Source organism: Dryobates pubescens, chromosome 13 (genome assembly GCF_014839835.1).
Source record: "Dryobates pubescens isolate bDryPub1 chromosome 13, bDryPub1.pri, whole genome shotgun sequence".
NCBI lineage: Eukaryota > Metazoa > Chordata > Aves > Piciformes > Picidae > Dryobates > Dryobates pubescens.
This window is the reverse complement of record NC_071624.1, coordinates 27190590-27210024: the sequence shown is the minus strand read 5'-3', so window position 1 is coordinate 27210024 and position 19435 is coordinate 27190590. Positions and strand designations below refer to the sequence as shown.

The window sequence follows — 19435 nt, the reverse complement described above, 5'->3', positions numbered from 1 at the left end:
TCAGGTGGCAAGGGGGAAATCAGCCCGAGAGGGACGTTTGTGGAGGGCGGGGGTCTGAACGGCAGAAGGGTGTCCGTTTTCCGTCACGCCCGTGGGGATGGACTCAGGGATGCGGGCTGGGGAGGGTGAGGAAAAGGAAGGGGGCGATGCCGGGTAGGGCGACTACAAGTCCCATGAGGCCGGGCGCTGCGGGGTAGGGGTGCGCGGGGGAAGCACCGTTCGGGAGGTGCTGTGGCCGCCCCGCCCCGCACACCCCACCCCGCAGCCGGCCCCGCTCCGCCCCGCGCCGCGCCCGCCGCGCCGCTCCGCTCCAGCATGCACGGAGGATGCTCGCGTCTTGCTCAGGCAGGAAGGGGCCGGAGGGCAGGTACCCGCTGCACTACCTCGTCTGGCACAACCGAGCCCGTGACCTGGACCGGGAGCTCAGCGCCAAGCAGGTGGGGTGGTGGGGAGGTGCGGGGTAACTCCCCCACCACGGGGCATGGCACGGCCCGGTTCGGCTCGGGCTGATGCAATGCTGCCGGGCTGCAGCCGGGCTTCTGTTCGGGGCTGGGATGAGGATGGAGATGGAGATGAGGATGATGAGGGTGGGGTTGGGGTCCTTCCCGGGGTTGGGGTCCCTCCCGGGGTTGGCATGTCTCTGTGCGCCTGCACCCCGGGACTGTGCCAGCTGCCCTCTGGGCTGGCAGAGAGGGATAGGTACCACCCGCCGATTCCCTGCAGCCCCCAGAGCAGGCAGCCCCCAGCACCACTCCCCACTCGTCCCCGGCTACCTGCTAGGCCTCTGTGGGCCCCCAGCACCCCAACCCGCCCCCTGCTTCTGGGATCGTTGCTAGCTCCGCTGAGGGTACACCCCCCTGCTCCCCACCCTCAGGTTGAGCCCCTCTCGGGGGAGGGGACACAGGGCCCTGGTTTTGCCCGGGTGCAGTCCCAGGCAGGTTCTTCTCAGGGTCGGGGAATCCACTGTGTCCCCCAGCCTGGGAACCACCCCCCCCCCAAGCCGGACGGAGATGGCACGTCCCCAGACGGGTTCCCAGCCTCCCTTTTCCCCGTGGCGTTGCAAACCAGGTAATTAAAACCCAACCCCGAAGACGCAGGAAACCGCAGGCACGGGAGGAAGGCCGGTGGTGAGGCTGTGCTGAGCATCCCTGCTCCCTCGGCCCAGCTCCCGGCACCCCAAGGTGCTGGGCGCCACACCAGATGGACCCCACTGATGCGCAAAACGGGGAGCGGCCGTGCTGCGATGCTCCCATCGGGATGCAGGCGATGGCTCTCGCCACACCCGCCTCCATTGTGGGGCCGACTCGGAGGGGTTGCACCAGCATCGCCCCGACCCTCCCCACCCCCTCGCCCCCCCAACCTCATCTCCAGTGTTTTTATTTCCGTGGTAATTTGGGGTCATTTTCCCCGGGAGCTCAGCGCGGCAGAGATCAAAGCAGCGGCGGCTCAGCAAGTGCAGCTAGATGGAGGGGCTGTGAGCAGAGGGGGGGGTTCCATCCCTGTTTGCCTGCAGACGGGTTTTCTAACTCACCTTCCCCAGTTCTACCAGTAAAGGCACTACCATTTTGAGGGTGAGAGCAAAGCTGTCCCTGTGTGCACCTCAGGGGTGCTCAGGATGGCCCACGGGTGCTGCACAACAGACCCCAGGGCAGGTGGGGATTTGGGTAAAGGACCAGGGGGCCAGTCCAGGCTGAGCCCCCACCTCTGTCTAGGGCATCTGGGGACACTGCTCAGCCCTTCTCCCCTGCCAGAGAGTACCCCATGTAAGTGGGTCATGGCTGGTGCTGTGTGTAATGCTGGGGGCAGGGTGTACCCCCTATGTTGGGGCTCTGCCCTCCCTCCACTCCAAGGACCTGTGTGGGGGCAGTGGCACTGCATGGCTCTCCTCACACGTGCAAGTGTTTGGGGTTGAGAAGCATTGGGGCAGCTGGCAGCATTGTTCCTCTTCATGTCCCCATGAGGGCCCTGTATGGGTCATCCCTAAATTGTCACCATGAGCATCCATGTTTGCCTCCACCTGGGGAGCTAGAATCAGTAGGTCCCCATGGCAGAGACAGGGCAGGAGCGTGACAGGCAGTGACATGGAGCCCATTGTGCCAGGATATCCCACACTGCAGCCTGCCCCATCACTCATGGCAGAGACCTGGGGCTGCACAGGGACAGCAGCACCTGGCACCACCTCCTCATGCTGGCCTCTGTCCTCTGGTGCCATCCATGAGCAGGTGCTGGAATCACCCACCCAGGGGACATCCCCAGCAGAGGGGATGTGTTGTGCCATGTACCCAGCCGGCACAGGAGAGTGGTCCTGTGCTGCACTGCTGCCACTCCAAAGTCGTCTCTGTCCCTGTCCCTATCCCCAGTGGGTGTCAAGGCCCCAGAACAGGCAGTACTGGGAGGTCTGTGTTGTGGTCCCTGAGCCAGGGCTGCCCAGCACCAGGGTCCAGGACCAAGCTCTTTCTGGTGAATGTGGGTCGTGTTGTGTCCCCTGGGGGTGGCTCTGGCGCTGTGTCCCCAGAGTGGGGACCCTTGTCCTGCCCAGTGCTGGGGCAGGGCTGCAGCTGGGAAGCCCTGCAGAGCCTGCAGCAGTCATGCTCCGGCTGGGGGGCGATTGCTTTAATTAGAGTAATTTCATTAGTGCAATTAAGAAGCAGCAGTCGCCTGGAGAGCATTGGAGCCGAGCATGGGCTCCCGGGGAACTGGGGGAGCTGTTCCACTACAATGGTGTGGGCAGCCTGGAGGGTTCCCCTGCCTGGTGAGGTCCTGTGGATGAGGGTGAGAGGGATGTCCACACCTCGGGCAGGGATGGGGACAGCCCTCGGGCAGAGGGACTGCAGGACATGCCCAGGAGTGAGGCAAGGATTTGCTGCAGGCACCAGTGAGCCCACACTCCACCTCTGCTAGTCCCAAACACCTCTATGAGTGCCCAGTCCTAGGTGGCACCTTTGGGTGCTGCATCCCAGGTTTGTCCTCCCAGGGGCAGCCTCCCCAAAACCTGTGCCTTGATTTGCGGTTTGTCCCCACTGCCTCCTGCCCTGGCAGCATCCAGCTGCCCCTCTCCAGGCTTCTGCCCTGGCTAGGTGCTGGGGAGGCAGCAGCTGGGGCTGCCTCACAGCTTCCCAAGCTGTGTCCCCACTCCTGGGCATGGATGCGATGCTGCATCCTGTGTGGGAAGTAGGGTGCTCAGGGTGCCCACTGCTGCTGCCAGCAGGAGAGGGATTCCTCAGGGCTGGCTGGGTGCCAGGCTCCAGGCTTGGCACAAACAATTGCAGCCCCAACGTGCAGCTCCCCTGGGCCCGGGGATCCTCCGAGCAGCCGCTCTGCTCAGGCAGCCACCCACACCTCCAGCTCAGGCAGGGGAACACGTGCGCCCGATGCAGCCCACGGCGCCCCTCGAGTTTCAGGCCCCTGTGGAGGGGCCCTGCTGGCAGCTGCTGCCTGGCAACTGGGCATCAGCCCCCTCCCCTCCAAATCCCAGAAGTGGGGTCTTTTCCCGGGCTTGCAGTTGCATCAAGCCATACAGAGCTCCCTGTGCACCACAGCAGGGGCATCTGCGTCCATCTGCCATGCTGTGCCATGTGGTGGGTGCAGCCCAGCCTGACCTTGCCAAAGTGTGCTGGGTGCTGGAGGGCACCACCACATTCTCCCACCCTCCCCATGGTTCTGGCTGTGGGTAGCAGGGAGAGCCTTTTGGGGGTGCGTGTCTGGGAGGAGCTCAGGGATGGGGATGTTCTCTGAGACACCATCAAACATTGGTTGCTTTCCCTGGCTGGGAGGGTCACATCCGGAGGGGACATTTAGGGGTCAAGGTCTGGCCACCCTGATGATCCCTGAGCCCCACTTGCTCCTGGCAGGCTGACATCGAGCAGCTCGACCCCCGAGGACGTACCCCATTGCATCTGGCCACCACACTGGGCCACCTGGAGTGTGCCAGGGTGCTGCTGAAGCATGGCGCCGATGTGGGCAAGGAGAACCGCAGTGGCTGGACAGGTAAGCAGGGGGAAACTCACTGCCTCAGCCTTCCCTCGAGCTGCCCTGGCATGGGCACAGGCACAAGCATGGGCACAGGCACAAACATGGGCACAGGCATGCTCAACCTGGTGCTGCGACTCCCCAAAGGCCAGCTCACGCGGCAGTACATGCACACGGCTCCTGTGCAGTGACCAGCTCTGCTGCGCCATGCTGTGCCATACCATGTGGTGCCACACTCCTGGGCACTGTCCCTCTGCCCTGCAGTCCTGCAGGAGGCTGTGAGCACCCGTGACCTGGAGCTGGTGCAGCTGGTTCTGCGCTACCGCGACTACCAGAGAGCCATCAAACGCCTGGCTGGGATCCCCATTCTGCTGGAGAAGCTGCGCAAGGTACCCCCTGGGGCAGTGCCCACAGGGCAGGGGGATGGAACGCCAGCCCCAGGCTCGTCCTGACCTCACTGTGCTCTCCACAGGCCCAGGACTTCTATGTGGAGATGAAGTGGGAATTCACCAGCTGGGGTAAGCTCACAGGGGAGGAGCAGGAGTTTCCCAACAGAGACCCCCAGCATCCATTCCCAGCACAGGGCACACCTACCTCCTTGCCCCTCTACATCCCAAGCTTGCAGACCCCTGTCCTACAAAGGCATTGAGTTCCCCACCCAGCTCAGCGCTGACAGCACTAGTGCGAGATGGCCCCATCCCCATCTGGGCTATTGCTGTCTCTCCCCAGTGCCACTGGTGTCCAAGATCTGCCCCAGTGACACCTACAAGGTGTGGAAGAGTGGCCAGAACCTGCGGGTGGACACCACGCTGCTGGGCTTTGACCACATGACCTGGCAGCGGGGCAACCGCAGCTTTGTCTTTCGGGGTCAAGGTGAGCCAGCACCAGGGTCCCCACTGCCCTCACTGGGGAGCGCCCTCACTGGGGCTCTGCTAGAGCCCCTTGGCACTGCGGCAGGGCTGCTTGACATGGTGGGGACTGTGGCTGTCCTCACGTACCCTGCACATCCCCTCCCTGCAGACACCAGCGCGGTGGTGATGGAGATAGACCATGACCGGCGTGTGGTCTACTCAGAGACACTGGCCCTGGCTGGCCATGACCAGGAGGTGCTGCTGGCTGCTGTGCAGCCCACCGAGGAGCAGGTGATGGGGCGGCTGACGGCCCCTGTCGTCACTACCCAGCTTGATACCAAGAACATCGCCTTTGAGAGGTGGGCTAGGGGCAGCATTAAGCCCCCCACCAGGGCTCCATAGCCCCCCCACAATGTGCTTGCATCCTGGGCTGTCAGAACGAGCCCATCCATTGCTCACAGTGTTCTGTGTCACCCCAGGAACAAGTCTGGGATCCTGGGCTGGAGGAGTGAGAAGACAGAAATGGTGAATGGGTACGAGGCCAAGGTGAGAGGCAGGGAGGTTGGATGCTGGGGCTGAGGGGTGGTGTGGCCTGTTGCGGGTGGTGGGTATCCACCTCTGCCATTCACCCTCCCTGGTCAGGTCTATGGTGCGTCCAACGTGGAGCTGATCACGCGGACGCGGACCGAGCACCTCTCAGACCAGCACAAGGGCAAGAGCAAAGGTGCAGCTGGCACGGGCTGGGCGGGCAGGGTGCTGTGCTGGCCCTGGCCCTGGCCCTCACCCCCTCCTCTCCACAGGCAGTAAGACCCCCCTGCAATCCTTCCTGGGCATCGCCGAGCAGCATGTGGGGCCCAACAATGGGGTGAGTGTCCCAGAGGTCTGGGGGGTGGCCCTGCAGTCGGGCATCTCCCCCTCACCCCTCCGGGCTGTCCCACAGACACTGATCACGCAGACGCTGAGCCATGCCAACCCCACTGCTATCACCCCTGAGGAGTACTTCAACCCCAACTTCGAGCTGGGCAACCGGGACATGGGGCGGCCCATGGAGCTCACCACCAAGACACAGAAGTGAGGGGGGGGAAGGAGCAGCTTGGGTACCCCTCCCTGTCTCACTCCCCCAACTGCTGCAGAACCCCTGGCGGCGGGGGCGGCAGGCAGGGGTCCCCAGTCCAGCGCCTGTCCCCACCAGGTTCAAGGCAAAGCTGTGGCTGTGTGAGGACCACCCGCTGTCCCTCTGCGAGCAGGTTGCCCCCATCATTGACCTCATGGCGATCAGCAACGCACTCTTCGCCAAGCTGCGGGACTTCATCACCCTGCGCCTCCCGCCCGGCTTCCCCGTCAAGATTGGTACGGGGAAGGGGCGCGGTGCTGTCTTTGGTCCCGGTTCAGGTGATGCACCCAGCTTCCCTCTCTGCTTTTTTGCTTCCCCCCTTTCCTGCAGAAATCCCCATCTTCCACATCCTCAATGCCCGCATCACCTTTGGGAACCTCAACGGGTGTGACGAGCCAGTCAGCTCCCTGCGGCACAGCCCCAGCAGCGAGGCGCCCTCGCCCAGCAGCGACTCCTCCAGTGTCAGCAGCTCCAGCTCCCTCAGTACGCGGGGCAGGGGGGGATGTGGTGGGTGGGGTGGGACGCGGTGGGGTGGGACGCGGTGGGGTGCCCAGCCATGCCGGCACCTGTTTCCCCACAGCCTCGTGCCGGGCGTGTGAGATGGACCCGGCGCTGTTCGAGGTGCCACGGGGGTACAGCGTGGTGGGCACTCACCAGGATGCCCTGCGGGAGGATGAGGATGACCTGCTGCAGTTCGCCATCCAGCAGAGCCTGCTGGAAGCAGGCAGCGAGTATGACCAGGTGGGCACCGACACCCCTTCTGTCTCCTCCTGCCCCCCTCCCAGTGGGGGAACACTGCTGCCCAGCCTGTCCTAATGCTTCTCCTGGGATGCTCGCCCCACCTTGACCCATCCTTGTGTCCTGCAGTGGGGGGTCAGAGCTCATGAAAGGTGGGGCCTGGATTTTGGGATGCTGGGGAGGGATGCCACCCTCCAAGCATCCCTCTGCCTGCAGGTCACCATTTGGGAAGCACTGACTAACAGCAAGCCGGGCACCCACCCCATGTCACACGAAGGCCGCCGAGGAGACAGGTTGGTAAGGCCTGGCCAGCACCCCCCCGGGGGGCAGCGGGAATGGGTGCCAGCCCCGCCGCGACCCTCGCTGAAGACCCTGCCACCCCCCAGGACTCCCCAGCACACAGCAGCCCCCCGTCCCCCTGTCACCCCAGCCCCAGCGGGGGGCGGTGGGGGGCCCAGCGCCCTGTTCCCCAGCTACGCAGAGCAGCTGCGGTTGGCCATGGCACTCTCAGCACGGGAGCAGGAGGAAGCGGAGCGCCGGACGCGCCAGGAGGAGGAGGAGCTGCAGCGGATCCTGCAGCTCTCACTGACAGAGAAGTGACCCCGAGTCCCCACTGAGCCCCCTCCCACCAGGGATGGAGACACAGCTAATGCTGTGTCTGGGGGGCACAGGGAGAGAGTGGGGTGGGGGGAGCCAGCCCAGGGACTGTGGAGGGCAAATGGGGAGGGGGGTGTGCAGGATTTGGCCTTAGCGTTGGGGAGATTGTCCCCATAGCTGAGGCAGTACTGAGATGCAGGGGGCAGCACCCCATAGCAAGACAGGATGGCAGTGACAGTCCTGCAGCTGGGGTGCCAGGGGCTAGGGAGGACAACCCTACAGACTGTACCTCACCCTGGGACAGCCCTAGCCCCCCTACAACCACCCTATGGGGTGCTGCTCAGCCTCCTGGGGTGGGGGCACATCCTGCCCCAAATGGGGGGTGGGGGAGGCTGCCAGTGATGTGAGGCTCTGTGGTCTCCCCAGAGCTGGGGGGCCCTGCCCAGTCCCCTCAGCCTCCCTGCCCAGGCGCTACGAAGTGCACTTACGCAGGAGGTGCTCTGCCTGCCAACACGGAGGGGTAGGGGAGGCTCAGCCCCATTGCATCCCCCCGCCAGCATGGGGCTGCACAGCCACCCCCCATCTCGGTGTGGGGGTCTACTGGGGCAGCTGAGGGGTGCCTGTGAAAGGCTGCCTGGTGTCACAACCACTTCTACCCTGCTCACACCCCTTCTGCCCTGCTTGGATGCCCCCCACCCTTGGCAGCGTTGCACCCCCTCTACCCGGGCACTGACCCCGAGAGAAACCTTACGTCAAATGGTGCTAACCTTGGGCTGCTCCTCCTTTGCACATGGGGGGCTGGGGGCTGCAGGGGGGGCCCGGCTCACTCCCCTGGGACTTTTTGTAGCCGGTGCCCCCCCCACCATGCACCCCACAAGCGACATCTGGGCCAGGGGAGCCTGAGCAGCTCCGACCGCGGCCAACATCAATAAAGGCTCTTTAATGTTTGTCTCTCTCGGCCTCTCTCTGCCTGTGCCAGGGCTGTCTGGGCATGGGGGTGCAGACAGGGCCCCCCAGCAGGGTGATCCCATGTCCCCTGTACCTGCCATGTGGTCATGGGCACCGAAGCCCTTTAATAAAAAGGGGGACCCAAAAGCAAAGAGCTGGTTGGGAGCACCCACCAAAGTGGGGGATGGGGCAAGGGGAGGTGAGGAGGGCACAAAGGAGGGGGGGATATAGCACTGTACCCAAGTGCATCCTGACCTGGGTGGGGTGGCCGGGATGCCTCTCCATTCTGGGAGGATGCTGGTGCCCAGCTTGCAGGTCCCTGAGGAGGGATGCTCAGCACCCCCAGCCTGTGGGCACTGAATTGGCACCCCGGGAGCAGGATGCAACCGATGCCAGTGGAGGGTGGGTCACGGTCCGACCCCCTCCCTGCAGCCTTGGCTCCTGGGGAAAGAACACGGCTCTGGGCTCCTGCCCTCTGCGGGGACTTGGCTTTAATCCCCGGGAGGGCCGGGGCAGTCCTCGCCCTGCCCATGGCTGTGGCCATGGCCGCCACGCTAGTCCGTGCCATTGGTGAACTGGCAGAGTTTGTTCTCCAGGTCGGAGATGCGCTTCTCCTGCGCTTGGACTGTCTCCTTCAGGGCACGGATCTCCTCCAGCACCTCCTCCAAGGCTGGCCGCTACAGGGAGGGACGGCATACGGCATTACTGTGGAGCCCCCTCCAGGTTTCTCAACCCCACCCCAGGCCAGGGGACAGCCCCGCTGGGACATCCCCAGTCCCAGAGCACTCACGGAGGAATCAGGGTCGCAGACGGAGTGGCTGCGGCGGCCCAGGGGAGGTTTGTTGTCCAGGATGTTCTTTTTGACCACCTTCAGCTCTCGGTTCTTGACGGGGACGTAGCCATCCCGCAGCGAGATGAGGATGGGATCTGCATCCTTCCCCGACAGCCACTCATCTGCCTCCAGGGCGGGCTCGGGGCCCGGCGTGTCGGGGTACAGGTCGTCCTGGAAGAGGTCTGACTGCAGGGGCAAGGAACACAGCGGTGATTTCGGGGCGGGGTGTGCGTTCCCGGACTCCCCCATCTCCCCTGGGCCCCCCACGGTCTCACCTTGCGTGGCACCGTCATGACGATGGGCTCACACTTCCGCTCGTGCAGCTTGAAGAACCTGCGTGGGACAGGAGTGGTCAGGGTGTGGTTGTCGTCCCGCGAGCCCTCTGGATCCCCTCAGTCCCTCCCCAGCTCCTACCTGGCGATCTCACACTTGCTGACATCCAGCCCACGCTTGGGCATGAAGCCCATGCCCCGCTGCGGCTCCTTGCTGCTGTAGGTGTTCAGGTAGTGCACGTAGGGTGCCTCGTCTGTGATCTCGAAGTACCGGATACTGCTGTCCCCCTGTGGGGGTAGGGACATGTGTCAGCCAGCCACGGCGCGCCCAGGGCTGGGGTAACCAGGGAGGGCTGCAGTTACCTTCCCGCAGAGGTAGACAATGCTGGAGTCGGCGTCATAGAAGGGCAGCAGGACCCCATTGCTGGTGTCCATCTCCTGCAGGGCAATGGGCTCCTCGAAGTTTTTCTGTGGAGTCAGAGCAGTGTGTGGGGGGAGTGTGAACAGTGGCCCCAAAACCCCCACCCCAGTTAGTCACACACAGCCACAGCACACCGTGGGGACAGGGCTCATCCCCCACTCTCAGGGTACACACACCTCTAGACAGGCAGCTTGGCATGCCCCTGCCCCCCTCCCCAGCACTCCATCCTCAGTCCTGCTTACCTGCATGACTGGGTGCCCCCCAGCCTGCCTCGCCCCCCCTCTCCACTGCACTCTGCCCCTCCCAGAGCCCTCCCCATGCCTGGCACACCACGGCACACTTGGGAACTTGGCATCTTATTTTGGGGGGGGATGGGACAGGATGCTTCGGGCACCTAGTCCCGGGGAGGGGGGGCTGAGGTTTGAGGAGGGGACCAAGTTCCCAGGGCAGCACTCCATGCGGCCTTGTTACCGGGTCCCACAAGCCCAGCTCCCGCTGGCTCATTCTGGTAAAGCCTGTGGTAAAGATGTGTCCTTCCCGTGTGAAGATGGCCCGCACGGGCCGCAGCCCTTCGTGGGGGGCAAACCTCTCCTGGGGGGAGGGGAAGAGAGTCAGCATGGGGCATGGGAAGGGGGGAAAAACGGAGGGGGTCCGGATCTGTCCCCCAAAACAACTGCTGAATCCTGCTCCTGGGAAGCCCATCGGGGTCCTGGGCTGCATGCGCTGCCGGAGAGCATCCCTGGCACCCGGCACGTGCCCGGCTTGGCTGGGCTCTATGGGGTCCTCGGGGCGGCACTGGCTGGGTGGGAGCCGCTGTCCCGTACCAGGTCCCAGAGGCCCAGCTGCCGCTCACTCATCTTGCTGAAGCCTGTAGTGAAGATCTTGCCATCGGCCACGAAGATGGCGCGGATGGGGCGGGTGCCGTCGTGTGGCTTCTCTTTCTCCTGCGCCGGCCGTTAGCAGGTTAAAACCAAACACAGAGACGCGCGGGTGCGGGCGGTTAGTAGGGTCAGGTAGGCATGAGGGGGACCCCGCGGTGGGATGCTGGGGGGGAACACAGTGGGGGGCACTCACCGCCACTATCTGCTGCTTGCGGGGGTCGATGATGCGAACCTTCTTGTCCTTGCAGGTGGTGACCAGGAGGCTGCCGTTGCGGTTCCAGCCCACGTTGTAGATGAGGTCTGTGTGCATGTTGTCCAGCACCAGCAGCATCTCCCCAGTGCCCACATTCCAGAGGATCACCAGGTTGTCACAGCCTGTGGAAGACCAATGGGGTAGATGCTGTCACCCCATGGCTCCCCCCAACCTCCAGGGAGGGTGACCCAGGACCACCTTACCTGCGCTGAGCAGGACGTTGCGGGCGGTGGGGTGCCAGGAGATGATGCTCACCCGCTTGGAGTGTCCCTCCAGCGTCACCACTGGCTCCGTGATGTTGCGCACAGGGACGTAGTCGGGGATCTGCCACACCTGGGGAGCGGGTGGAGAGCAGGGCATGGGGCAGCAGGGATCACCCTGTGGGTGAGCACTAAGCAGCTGAGGGCCTTGGAGCCAATTAACCTCATCGTTAATCCCAGCTCAAGCTGTGAGGAGGGTGACAAGGGGACAGCAGCAGCATCTCCAACCCTGAGGGGCAGCCCAAGCACTCAGGGTACTGATGTGCACAAGGAAGGGGGCATGGCTGGGGTGCAGTCCCCAGCCCCCCCAGCTATTCCTGGGTGCTGAGTCGCTGGGGTGGGTATATTTAGCACAAACTGCTGCATCATGGAGAGAGCAGCCACCGCCAGCGCGAATGCATGGCACTGGGGCTAAAAATAGGCCACTGACACTTCACAGGCGGCAATGCGGGGGGGATGCTCTCTGACGCTCCCCCGGTGCCCACTGCCACCCTGTGCCCAGTGTTCGTCCCCTCACCATAACAGTGGTGTCCTCCGAGGCACTGGCGATGACGTTGTCGTTGTGGGGACACCAGTCGATGTCCAGCACGGGTGCTGTGTGCCCTGTCACCAGGGGGTGGTTCTTGTCCACCCGGCCTGTCTGCAATGTCAAGGTGCTTGGATGAGTCCCCAGTGGATGGGGGGGGGGGGACGGACACCCTGCCAGGTGCTCCCCAAGCCCCAGCCCGGCCACCATGTGGAGCTGTGACACAAATGTGGATGAGCAGGGGGCCTTGGTGACAGACAGAGCTTTGCACCTGCCTCAAAGGGGTAAACTGAAGCACACATTGGGAACGGGAGTCACTCAACAGAAGGCCCTGTGGGGATGCAGAGGGGGCTGATGTACTCTGAGAGAGGTTATTTTGCGTCCTCTCTGATGCTACGTAGGGGCTGGGCACCCCACCCCACTGGGATGCTCCCTGGGCATCACGTGCCTCTGGGGAACTTGAGATGGGGAGAAAGCGCCTAGGGGTTTCCTGCATCACATTGATGATCCCTGGGATATCACCCTTCACAGATAATGATGACCATCTGGGGCTGTCCCTGTCCCAAGCCCCCTCATGAGGCTGGGGATGCTGGGGCAAAAGCTGGGGGGTCTGGGGCTACAGCAGCACCCCAAAAGCAGAGCTTACCCGCATGTGTCCCCCAACTAGTACATCCTAGGGGAGGGTCAGATGCCAGCAGTCTCCCCACTCACCTTGGCGAGGGGCAGGACGATGAAGGCTCCCCCACCACCAGACTCCACAATGATGGCCACAAACTTGGGGTTGACAGCACAGAAGGAGCTGTCACACGTCACCTTGGAGACGCGGATGTCCTCATACATCTGATCAGCCTTCACCGGCTGCCCGAAGACGTGCCGGAACTTGCTCTGGCGCACCACGCGGCGGCTCATGGCTGGGAGGCACAGGGGCAGGCCATGACCCCACCCCAGCACAGCACAGAGGGATTTCAGCCCCCTCAGGCCTCCCCTCCCCACTACCCTCTTGGCACAAGGGGAAGCCTGGGTACATGGAGATGGCAGGGGATGAGGGTGCAGGATGGTGTCCGATGTGGCCATGATCCCACGGAAGGGAGCAGGGCAGATGTGGGGGCTGCCAGTGCTGGGAATGGGCATGCTGCAGCTGGAGTCACTTGACAGCTGGGCAGGGACAAGGGCATATCATGAAGTACAGCTGTGACCTGCCCTGCAGTTGTGCTGTGCCCCACAGCTTTGGCCATGGCCCATGGCTAGCACTGCAATTGGCATGTGAGCAGCTACAGCAGGGAAGTAGGGCTGAGGGGAGTTTGGGGCAGACATGGAGGTGCCATGCACCAGGTCACAGCTTGTCCCCTAATGTCCCATCCCACACAGGTGACCCGAGGTCACCTGGCTCAACCCAGCACCCATGCAGGAGGGAGGCTGTGCCTCCAGCATGCCCACTCCATGTGCTCCTGCCCTGGGGTTCCACATGTGCCACTCAATGAACCCCCAAACCACTTGCCTGGCACTGACCACGGGTGAGGGCTGGAGCCAGCACAGCCACAGAGCCCAATGGGTATGCCAGGGTGCAGAGTATCCTCCCATGCCCGGCATGGCCTCAGCAGGGTCTCTAGCCCTCAGCCACAGCTGGGCATGCTGCCTGCACTCACCCATCTCTATACTGAGCTTGGGCTGCCCCTGAGACCTGCCTGAGGAACACTGAGCCCCTCGGGACTACAACCTGCCTTGAGCTGGGGCTCTGCAGCACACATGAGCCACGGACAGTCCCGGAGGTTCCCCTGTGCTTTTTGGGGGGTCTCAGTCATTACTATGGGCTGTGATTGGTCACCAAACCACTGCCTGGATGGCCAAGCATTGCTGACCCCAGCCTATGGGGCTGGTGTGGGCAGAGGTAGGAGCAAATCTGCTCCTCTGTGTCTCAGCTGGTGGCTCTTGGCCAGGGAATGTGCAGCACCAAGCTAATGGTCCCTGAGTATTCCCAGGGGTCCCGTGGCCCTTCAGCAGGTTGGAGTCAGATGCTGAGAGGGGGTCCCAAACCCCTGCTACTGAGAAGGTTGGACACCAACACTACTTCAGCAGCCCCATGGCCCCATGCAGGGTCCCCAGTCCTGGGGAGGAGTGAGTGAGCTCTGTGGGGGTATCTGCAGCACCTCATCCACTGCAAAGGGAGCAGAGCTGGGGGTGTAGGCATACAGGAGAGGGGGTGACAGCCTGACTGTGCAGGGCTGTGCAGGGTGCAGGCAGGGTGCAGGAGAGGTGCAGACGTGGTGCAGGCAGAGTTGATCAGGGTGCCGGCAGCGTGTAGGGTGGAGGTGGGGTGCAACCAGAGTTAGGCAGGGTGCAGGCAGGGCAGTGTAGTTGCAGGTGGGGTGCTAGCAGGGTGCAGGTGGGGGTTCAGAGAGGGTGCAAGCAGGCTCCAGGCTGGCACTGAGCTGCAGGCATTGACAGCTGAAGGAGGCGCAGCCAGGGTGCTAGCGGAGAGCAGGCGGGGTGCAGGCACGATACAGGCGGGATGCAGGCGGGGCCGGATGGGGTGCAGGCGGGTAGCAGGAGGGGTGCGGGCATGTTATAGGCAGGGTGCGGGCAAGGTGCAGGGCAGAGAAGGAAGGATCCAGGCAGAACAGCCCCGCTCCCCTCTCCCCGGCCCGTGCCATTACGTTGCCACAATTGAATCCGCAGCGGCTGCTCGGGAACGACCAGAGGTCACTTTCCAAATATAGCCATCTCCTGCCGGGCAGCGGGCGGGCGGGCGAGGGCCCGGGGGGCCCGGGGGACCGCAGCCCAACACCCCGCCGCCCCTTTTCCCTCCCTTCCTTTCTGCCGGTGCCCGCCGCCGGCCCCGGCCCTCCCGCGTCCCGGCTCCCACCTGCGCTTCGTGGCTCCTGCGCGCTGCGGGCGCGCCCCCGGCGCTGCGCCCTGCTCGGCTCCGCCCGGCTCGGCCCCGGCTCGCCGCTCCGCTCCTTCACGGCCCGGCCCGGCCCGGCCCTCGCTCCGTTGCCGCCCGGCGCGGCTGGGCTCAGCACCGCGCAGTGCCGCTGCCGCAGAGAACAGCTGAGCCCAGCCGGGCGCCGGGGCCGGCACAGCCCCCCCGCGGCGGGCACCGGCACAGGAGGCGGGAGGGGACCCGGCCCCGCCTGCCCCCGCACCCTGCCCGGCCCCCGGCCACCCCCTCCCGGGCTCTGCTCGCAGGGATGGGGTCAGCCCTGGCAGAGCCAGCCCTCGCTCCACCCCCACCCCTACAAAGCGAGAGGCACAAGGGTGCCCGCATCCTCCTCCGGGTACGGTGCGTGGGGCGGGAGAAGCCCCTCTGCCAGGCAGCGACTTGCTAAAAGCATTGGGGGAAAAAAAAGGGGAGGAGCAGGTCTGGGCACCCCAAGGCTGCCATCACCCCACGGGCCACCTCTGTCCGGGGCTCAAGCAGGGCACCTGCTGCTGGGCATCCTGAAGGGCTGTGGTGAGTCTGGTCCCGCACACTGGAGCCAGCCCAGCCCCACAGGAACCACGCCATGGGCTGGCCTTGGGGCTTCTGACATGCATAGCACGCCTTGGGCTCATCCACCCCACACCCCTGGGGCTGCAAACCCACAGACATAAGCCCGTGCCACCCCCGGCCCTGCACAGTGGGATGGTTACAGGCACATCCAGAAGTCAGATTTGGAATTTAGCTGAGCCCAGCCCTGCAGGGATGCCCTGGCCCAAGGGGATTAAGGGATTGTAGGGCTCAGAGACCTGTGGGAGGGGAGCCGTGGTTCCTGGAAAGGCAGCAAAGCCCTGGACCCTACAAGGCCACCAAGCAGAGCTGGACAAGCATTGGCTGAGCTGGGCAGGAGAGGGCAGCTGGCAAACAGACAGGGAAAAGGTGACATCCTTGCTTGCCTGGCTGAAGAGGTGGCAGGGAGGAAGGGGCTGCCTCATCCTGCTGTGGCCTTGGCTTGCTTGGACCTCAGAGCCTGGAAGAGCCCCCACATTCCATGTGCCCAAATGCAAGCTACATTCCCAGCAAGTGGAGAAAAGGCCCCAGGGAGCCTTTCCCCTGCCAATACCATAGGGAGAGGGAAGGGATGGGGCACCCCAGGGACACTGCTGGCCCCACCATGCCCCAAAGCAATGGCCCTGCACCTCTGGCCCCACACCCCAGTGATGCTCACTCATCCCTAGCCCAGGTGGAAGCTTCATGAAGGGATGGGAAGGCTGAGCTCCAGGGTGTTTGGCTCTTGCTGTATCCCCTTGCCTACAGCCCCACTGCTCCTCCTGGCCAGGCAGGCCAGAGGGAGCCCACAGAGACCTTCGCACCATGCCTGCTTGCCCTTGCAAGGGACACAACGGATCAAAACTGGTTCACCTGACAGACTCCTTCCCAGTGCAGAGATTCACTTGTGCTGCAGTTTGGTGCCTGGATTCATCTTGGCTGGCCATAGCAGGTGCTTGCTAAGGCCTTGCATCCCCCTTGGAGCTTAAACCCCAGGACCCTCCCCACATTTCCAGCACCTGTGGCAGTGCAGCAAGGGCACCCACAACACTCTGCCAGTTTATATCTGCCCCACAAGCATCTCCCCTGCAACTGCAGCAGGCTCTGGAAACATGGCTCCTTGGTCCCTGCAGAGGTCACTTGGGACAGGAGGGATCCAGCTATGCTTCTGGTAGGGAAGATGAGCAAACAACCCTGCTCTGGCCTCCCACAGCCCCACTGTTACCCTGGCAGCTCGGCTCACTCCTCGCCCCCAGCCCAAAGAGGAGATGGCACACCTGAGTCATCTTCAAAATAAAACTTTATTCATTCAGTAACAAGAACATTGAATCTGCACCTCAGTGCACAAGTTCACATTTAAAAACAGCTGAGCACATCGGTCATAAACTCTTCAGGGGAAAAGGGGACAACAATCCCAGCCACCAAGGAAGATCCAGGAGGGACAGACAGAAGCGCTCCCCTCCCTGGTTTGCACCTCCACCACCAGCCACCCCCGAGGCCTCATGCTCCAGCACATGGTGTGGCTGGACTGCCCAGCCCTGGGGCAATCCCACCACACCAGTGCACAGGTCACATCTCCATAAAGGAAAAGGCACTGGCACCTTCTTTTGTGCCAACAGAGATGTTTGCAGCGTGGGCAGGCTGTTAGCACCTCTGGCAGCACTGCTGGAGGGTGACTGAGTGCCCTCTGCTCAGCCTAGATCCCTCCTGCGCCAGGCCAGCGCCTGCCTCTGCCCTGTGCCAGCAAAGGCTGGGGGTGGGGTGTCCCTCCCTTAGGGAGAAGTGTGGGGTTTGTATGGAGCTAGGACCAGATTAAGGCAGGACACACCACGATGGGAGCAGGGAATCTGTGGCAGGTATGGCTTCCTCCTGCCACTGGGCTGGGGGAGCTGCAGGGGGTTCAGAGCCCCAGGCAGGTACAGTGCCTGTGCTGCTGCCCAGCAGCATGCTCCTTCCAGGAGGTCCCTGGAGCAGCCAGAGCCAGGGTAGGATAACTTCCACCAGCCCTTCACTGGCAGAGGGACACTGAACTAATCCCTACTCTGCTTAACATCCAAGTGAGCCAGAGACAGCATCACCTCCTGACCTTCCTGCCACCTGCTGGGACCATGCCCCCAGGAAAGGGCTGAAGGGGAAGAAATTTGTACAGGTCACAAGTTCTCAAGCAGACCAGACACACACACACACACACACACACACACCATCGAGTGCAACAGAACGCAGTGTAAAAACCAGCTGCACACACACTGTGGCCTGGGCATGGCTCGGGGGGTACAGTACAGTGGGCATGGGGCGGGCAAGGGGCAGCGATGGCTGAGATATTGTACAGGAGTCAATGTAAACAATAAAGCATCCTCTGAGAGGGCTTTGCCAGACCAAAAACCAGTTGCTTTGTACAAAAATGCCCTTAAAACAACACGTTTCTCCTCAACCCCCTCCATCAGCAAGGCTTGGCAGATGCTGAGCACCCTGCAGGTGCTGCTCCCCGTGGTGCTCAGAAGGTCACAAGAAGCTCTTGTTGGGGGGCCCACAGAGACCAGAAGAGAGCCACCAGCATGGAAAAAGGTCAGTCCCAGGCAGAGACCTCAGATGCCACAGGCTTAGTAGCTTCATTGCCCAGGCACTGGCCAGAGGACCCAGGATCCCCAGACAGCTGCATGCAACATGCCCCTCCAGCCCATTCCCCTTTCTGCCCTCCAGGTCAGAGCCTCCAGACCTCCAAGGCCTTCATCACTCTGCAAGAGAACCATCTTCCCTGGCTCCCTCCACCTGCCCACAGGCTTCCCAGATTAAAAAAAATATAATTGTGCTGAGCCAGAGCAGAGGACAAGGGGACAGCAAAGCATTTTCCTTTGGGGTCTTTGCTCCTTTGCTGCTCTTCCCAGCCAAAGCACCTGGGGAGCAGCAGAGTATTGGAAGGAAGCTGCGTTTCTGGTCTGCCTTTCTATAGGGCATTGCTCCTGAGACAACACTTGGCAAAGAAACCTGATCCCTTTCCTTCTCCTCCTCTCTTCTCAAGGGAACAATTCACACACAGGGCTTTCTCCTCCTAAGCAGATCCTTGTCACCAGGATGTGTTGCCAGCCAGCCATGCTCTCTCCAGTGCAGGGCAGACTTGGTGGCACTTCATCCCTTCCGCCCGTGAAGGGGCAGGCAGAGCTGTCCAGAGGGTCAGGAACGGTGAGCAGCGAGTCTGCTGAGGTTTGTGGGGGAGGCAAGGACTGAAATTGTCCTTCACAAGATGACATGAGCCACTTGGCCTTTCCACATTGCCTGCCCAGCTCTGAAGCCAGCTGGAGCAGGCTAGGAGAAGCCAAATGTCTTTCAGCGTCCAAAAGAAGTCTCTAGCCTCCTGGGCCAGGGAGTTGGGTGACTTCTAGTGACTGAAACAGTCTAGGGTGCTGTGCTATTTGATCCAAGACAGGGTCCTACTGGGCTGCTCTGGGCTGTGCTCCAGCCTGCACATAGCACAGGTGACAACTCCCCTAAGAGAGCTCAAGCTACTTGGAAAGGGAGGGCTGAAGTGCTGCTGCTGGAGGAGGACAGAAATGCTCACGGCCCTGTGTTTGGGCTGTGGGCACGTAGGCTCTGCAAGGCAGCACAGGAGGACCCCTGGGAGCTGCAGAAGGGCAGAAAAGTGGGATCACCTCTCAAACTACCCAGCTACCCTCTGCCACTGGCTGGGGACAAGCTGGAGGACTACAGACACCCCTAGCCCAGGGCAGAGACACTGCTTCCCAATACTCTGCAGCACTCTGGTGCTGTGTGCTCCTCTCTGGCTCACGATGAGCTTGGCCCATCGGAGTTCACCAGGCTCTGCAGCATCAGCACCGCTTTTTAGGCTTGGCCTTGTCTGCTGCTCCTCCCACACCACATCCTCTCCATGCTGGGCTTTCAGCTGGAGCCATTCTGCATCTCTGCTCTCTGCTTTGCTCCTCCCCAGAGGGCAGGGCTGGGCCAGAGCCAAGCACCAGCTCAGACAAGCTCTTGTACCACAGACGTGCCACGAGGCTGCGGACAGGACCCAGAGCTCTCCTGCCATGGCCAAGTGCCTTTCTCTCTGCTCCTACAGCACACTTACAATCTGCTGATAGGCACAGCTGGAAATGAGCTTTGATTTGGCCAAACTGCTCAGGAACCATCAAATGATCTGCTGAAATTTGGAGTGGACCCTTCAAAGGCAGGTTCTCCAGAGAAGCAAGAACCTGCAGAATGGCTCAGAGCAGCCAAACAGCTTCCCATGTCTAACTGGCACTTCTGAAACCCAGCTCTGAGCAGGAGGGAGACAGGCAGATGCAGGGAGGGAG

At 62.6% G+C, this 19435-nt stretch overlaps 2 protein-coding genes across 7 annotated transcripts; one reads left to right on the top strand and one right to left on the bottom strand.

The window, feature by feature from the left end:
* The first annotated feature begins 266 nt into the window (after window positions 1–266).
* On the top strand, window positions 267–8593 carry ANKRD13B (ankyrin repeat domain 13B). 3 transcript variants are annotated; one of them, XM_054167103.1, is made up of 15 exons: window positions 267–437; window positions 3852–3987; window positions 4234–4358; window positions 4442–4487; window positions 4699–4842; window positions 4990–5179; window positions 5300–5366; window positions 5463–5544; window positions 5621–5685; window positions 5761–5891; window positions 6013–6170; window positions 6265–6417; window positions 6515–6675; window positions 6889–6965; window positions 7059–8593. In XM_054167103.1, the coding sequence occupies exons 1-15, from the start codon at window positions 327–329 to the stop codon at window positions 7270–7272; spliced, it is 1860 nt and encodes a 619-aa protein (XP_054023078.1). In that variant the 5' UTR covers window positions 267–326; the 3' UTR covers window positions 7273–8593. The 3 variants fall into 3 exon arrangements, with proteins under 3 accessions (XP_054023078.1, XP_054023077.1, XP_054023076.1); XM_054167102.1 differs by having other exon boundaries at window positions 6889–6969; XM_054167101.1 differs by having other exon boundaries at window positions 6889–8593.
* Window positions 8594–8693: 100 nt separating this feature from the next.
* CORO6 (coronin 6) lies at window positions 8694–14725 on the bottom strand. Of its 4 annotated transcripts, XM_054167108.1 has the most exons (12): window positions 14526–14725; window positions 12374–12573; window positions 11654–11776; window positions 11080–11209; window positions 10817–10998; window positions 10567–10686; window positions 10214–10333; window positions 9685–9789; window positions 9464–9609; window positions 9325–9382; window positions 9008–9235; window positions 8694–8894 (listed from the first exon to the last, which is right to left on the bottom strand). In XM_054167108.1, the coding sequence occupies exons 2-12, from the start codon at window positions 12569–12571 to the stop codon at window positions 8772–8774; spliced, it is 1533 nt and encodes a 510-aa protein (XP_054023083.1). In that variant the 5' UTR covers window positions 12572–12573; window positions 14526–14725; the 3' UTR covers window positions 8694–8771. The 4 variants fall into 4 exon arrangements, with proteins under 4 accessions (XP_054023083.1, XP_054023081.1, XP_054023080.1 ...); XM_054167106.1 differs by lacking the exon at window positions 10214–10333 and having other exon boundaries at window positions 14526–14723; XM_054167105.1 differs by lacking the exon at window positions 10567–10686 and having other exon boundaries at window positions 14526–14719.
* Window positions 14726–19435: the final 4710 nt, after the last annotated feature.